The 5,156-nt window shown below is 32.1% G+C and overlaps 1 protein-coding gene across 1 annotated transcript in view; it reads left to right on the top strand.

Annotated features, from left to right (window-relative positions):
* Nucleotides 1-5,156, top strand: part of LOC106469415 — a 42,592-nt gene that overhangs the window by 31,765 nt on the left and 5,671 nt on the right. Inside the window, exon 15 of the mRNA XM_022397931.1 lies at nucleotides 154-231. Within this exon, the coding sequence (XP_022253639.1) occupies nucleotides 154-231 (78 nt within the window). The remainder of the gene's footprint in view (nucleotides 1-153; nucleotides 232-5,156) is intronic.

Raw genomic sequence — 5,156 nt, 5'->3', positions numbered from 1 at the left:
CAAGAGTAGTGACCATACAGTGATACGTATACAACATTTTACAGCTTTAACTGCATTTCCCAAACTTAATATATGGGATAATATTAATATTGAAATGAAAAACATGTGTTTACCATAAAATAATAATTACTTTATGTCTGCTTCTTTTGGCAGATCGCCCGGAATTTCTACAAAGTAACTCCTCACCCAGACTCAGCTAACCTTGCAGAGGATTTTCTACACGAGTGGTCGGTATGTTCTTTCCATTTCCACAAATAACTTTCATTATGTGGTATACAGGAATCATACTTTGGTTAACTGATATAACAGTTGTGGTAAATCGAAACACACTGTTAAAAATACAGGGATAAAGTGATAATATACTGTGATAAATCTGATATTATACCGTGATAAAATCACAACGTACCATGGTAGACTGATATCATACTGTGATAAGCGTGGGAAACAGTAAAAATGGTAAACTGATAATATAAACTTGAAATTGTTTTGAAAAGTAACTTATATTTCAATTATTCAACATGGTACCTGTAAAGCATGAATTATTCTGTTGTAGACTTTATTGGAGTAGAAAAGGTTTGTTTCAACTAGCACGTTATTGTAAGTAAAGAATTATTCTGTTGTAGACTTTATTGGTAGTAGAAAAGGTTTGTTTCAACTAGCACGTTATTGTAAGTAAAGAATTATTCTGTTGTAGACTTTATTGGAGTAGAAAAGGTTTGTTTCAAATAGCACGTTATTGTAAGTAAAGAATTATTCTGTTGTAGACTTTATTGTAGTAGAAAAGGTTTGTTTCAACTAGCACGTTATTGTAAGTAAAGAATTATTCTGTTGTAGACTTTATTGGAGTAGAAAAGGTTTGTTTCAAATAGCACGTTATTGTAAGTAAAGACTTATTCTGTTGTAAGTTTTGTCGATGAAAATGGGGGATTTGATCACAAATAAAGGAGTAAATATGTAATAAACTAACTAAATAAAAGAAAACCGAAAGAAATTAAATTAACAAACAAAAATAAACCTTTAAAGTGTTGGCCTTTAAATAAGCCACCCGATTTCATAGAGCTTTTCAAAATTTTATAGACCAGACATATAAGAAAATTAAGGCGTTTTAGTAAGGTGGTACACCTCTATTATTATTATTGAAAAGCTGATGAGATTTACTAAAACAGAATTAAAGAAGAAAAAATAATATATGCATGATTTATGATAATTAAATATGATTACTTATGCATAAATTACTTCTCTGGCCAAAAAGAAGGGTCTCCTTTGAACGCAAAGATCTTCAGATCACCATAAGATAGGAAGCTGAAAGTTTCATACAAGTTCTGATCGATATATGGGTGACGTTTCAAGCAAAAATAAAATTATATAGCACTGAAACAAACATGTTACATTAGTAACCAAATAGAAACCGGTTTTAGAGCAAAATAGTGGGAAAAAATTAAAAATAATTTCATTTATAAACTACAGATTTATTTTGGTTCAGCAGTATAAGTACTCAACATTCTGACCAAATTTCATAACATAAAAGCAAATATATCTGAATATATATATGTATTCAAAGCTCACACACTAAACAAAAACAAAAAAGTGTTTTTGTAAAATCTAATTTAATATAAAACTTTCATATTTTCTACATTTTGAATCTCATATGATTCCCCACTCCCAGTATTCCGATCATTGTCTTCAAAGTCTTACTTAATGGCTCTTATTTTTTCTCCTCGAAATATTCTTTTTCCATTGACTTTTTCCGTATGTTCTTACTTCGTCCCATGTCTTTATTGAAAATACCACCAGCAAAAAGTCTTTCTAATATCAAATTATTCCAAGTTATAAATAAGATGGATCCCATAAAATAAAGGTCAGACTCTGACTCAGTTCCGCTTTTAAATTCAAGAACATCCAGGATGCACCAAGTGCTAGGACATACATCTTTTTCTGCTATACATATATAAAATATACTTCAAAATAAAGCAAGGATAGAAAATATGAAAAAAAAGACCAACGAATCTTTCAGCTTTATATATAGTTTCTGTTGCTAACATTTTGTTGAGAATAAAATTCTAATTTTTGTTACTCATTTGGCAAGAATATTTGCATTCTGAAATCAAGATACATTTCTCAAGACCCAAGCCTATAATCCCACGCTGTCGCATTAACACCCGTTTCTTCACCTACCTTTCACTTATGACTTTTATATTTTGAACAAATTCAATTAACCGAATTTCACGGATAAAACAATATGCCTGTACCAGAAAATACGTGTTTTTAACAAACCTCTAAAGTTTTGGTGGGCTTCAAATAACATTATTTTTTAATTCTTCAGGTATTTGTAGTTTGTATATACCTCTAATAACATGTAAATTTAAATACTTTTGTCATTTTTTACTAAATGAGTGAAACTTAACAGACATTACCTATACACTTTACTTTTAATAATATCTGATGTTATTTCTGTTTGAAAGTAAATGTATAGAACGTTCGCTTTTCTTATTGAATTCTCCGAATATAGCATTTGTCTGCATCCGTCACCCTTAGTAAATATTGTACATTCCTTATCTTTATGTTCAGTATCTCTTCGTCTTCTTAAATTGGGATATACACTTATTTGATCTTAGATTATTTGGTGCACGTTGCTAATAATCATATCATAAAAGGAAATCAACATTCACTTAGTAAACAAAAGTCTTCCCTTAATATCTGTTAATGTTTTCGATAGTATTACTTGTTATCTCGATGATGGAATCATGGAGTTGGCGTAAAAAAGATTATCTTCAATCGGTGGGTGTTGGGAATAGCTAGTAAAGTGGATTGTCGAATGAGAAAAACAAAAGTTTTTATTAATGGATTCAAATCAAACTGTACTTTCATTACTAGTGGAGTACCTCAGGAATCAAAACTTGAGCTTTTATTTTTTTTTTTTGTTTACATCGGTTAAATTTATAGGATTATGACTATTAAACTGGTAAATATTACGGATAACAGTAAACTCTTGGGTATTTTTAGCTGTAATGAAGATGTTGAGGTAGTAGAGAATGACTTGGATCAATTGGTTAATTGGAAAAATATTTGGTAAATAACTTTTAATTATAATAAGTACACGTTAATGCATTTAAGTTACCACAATATGTATCGCATGGTTAATATTTAACTTAGATAGGAACTTAATAGTGAGACTGAAGTCTTAGCAGTGTGGCGGATAGGGCATTAAGCTATTGAAACAGTGCTCTGTTGCTAGTAACAATAGGTGGATTTACAGACATATTTATCACAAGCCAAAAGAAATAATTATCTCTTTGCAAACATCACTAGTTATGCCTAATTTGGAAAACTGTTTACAATTTTGATTTCCTTATCTAAGAAAGAATATTGACTCATTGGAAAGGGTTCAAGATGATTTTAGAGATGGAAAGATTATCTCAAGGAGATAAAATAAAAAAAGTTATCTTCTCTTGAATGAAGAAGGGTATAATGTGATATAGTTGAAATTTACAAAATTATCCGGGCGATTGATAGGATAACGACCTCTGATTTCTTCGTGCTATATTCTGAAGACAATAAGACGAGAGAACACAAGTTTAAAATTTGGAAAAGACAGGCTAAGCTATAATTACACAAGCCTACAATGCTTTTACTGTCTTGAGATTTTTACATGTTTTACGGTAATTCCTGTAAGTTGAATCCAAAAATGATATCCATTTTTCTCCATCACGTGCAGACTTTTCACAAAACGTTATATGTACTTTTATGTAAGTGAATCATTTTCATTGAAATCGGGTCACATTTTGTTATGCTTAAAATGTTGACAACCACTAGCTATAGATTTCTGTGGACTATTCGCGAAGTAAGAGTCTTATTAATCGTTCTAGAACCCAAGAGAAACACACCGCTAATATATAAACGGCTAACAGGTCTCATGACGTGTCATTTCTGGATGCGGTAAGAGATTTGGGCCTACCAAAGGATTCTTGACAAATTTTAGGGTCCACGCTTCTGGTTAAGAACCTACTTTATCCAGGTACATCATTTAACTGGTACAGAAATCGTGAGAAAGAGTTTATACCATACTTTTGCAAGAAGGTTAACTGGGTTATTGCAACAATATTTCTGAATTAATACCAATGCTAGGAGCTACAGCCTATGAACCAAGTGGCGATTGATCCAAAAGAAGTCTAAAAGGTGTTCTTCACAATGGTAACATATATGTATCTGTTGCTATTGCTAATTCGGTTCACTTGGAGGAAATGTACGAAAATATCGAACTTCTTCTTAATAAGGTCAAATACAAAGGACATGGTTGGCTAATTTGTGGAGACTTAAAATTCCTTTGTATGTTGTTGGGTCAACAATCCGGTTATACAAAGTATCCATGTTTTTTTGTGTGAATGGGACAGCAGAGCACGAAATCAACACTTCATAAAGAAGCGATGGCCACGCAGAGTCAGCATGATACCAGGATCGAAAAATATTGAACGAGAACATTTAGTTGACACAAAGAAAGTCCTATTACCTCCACTTAACATAAAACTGGGCTTGATAAAGCAGTTGGTAAAGGCCTTAGACAAAGATGGCGACTGTTTCAAGCATCTATGTTGGCAATTCCCGTCTCTTTCAGAAGCAAGACTAAAAGAAGGGATTTTTGTCGGGCCTCAGATTAGGAAATTGACTTCGGATGAACAATTCGAAAGGACAAGAAGCGCGGGTTGCTTTAAAGATGTTATTGAAAAATGCTTAGGAAACAACAAGGACCCAAATTACGAAAATATTGTCAATAACATGCTCGATAAATTCAGAGTTAAGTTGTAATATGAGCTTGAAAGTTCATTTCTTACACTCACATATTTACTATTTCCATGATAATCTCGGTGCCGTCAGGAAGAAGAAGGGAAAAGTTTCATCAAGACATCAGGGAAATGGACAGGAGGTATCAGGGAAGGTGGAACATCAGCATGATGGCCGATTACTGCTGGTCATTGAAACGAGATACTCTAAACGCAATACATAAAAGAAAGACAACAACACGTAGTTTTGAGACTAAAAGACGTAGATTTCACAAAAAAATCAGGATGAATGGGGATGCATATTCGTTTGACATCAATGTTCTTCTCTTTTCTTCAGTTTGTTTGTTATTTTGTTAACAAACATAATAATGAAAAATG

This window comes from Limulus polyphemus, unplaced genomic scaffold, assembly GCF_000517525.1.
Source record: "Limulus polyphemus unplaced genomic scaffold, Limulus_polyphemus-2.1.2 Scaffold3473, whole genome shotgun sequence".
In the NCBI taxonomy this organism is placed as follows: domain Eukaryota; kingdom Metazoa; phylum Arthropoda; class Merostomata; order Xiphosura; family Limulidae; genus Limulus; species Limulus polyphemus.
The sequence above is the reverse complement of the archived record's forward strand: the minus strand, read 5'-3'. Positions and strand labels throughout refer to the sequence as shown.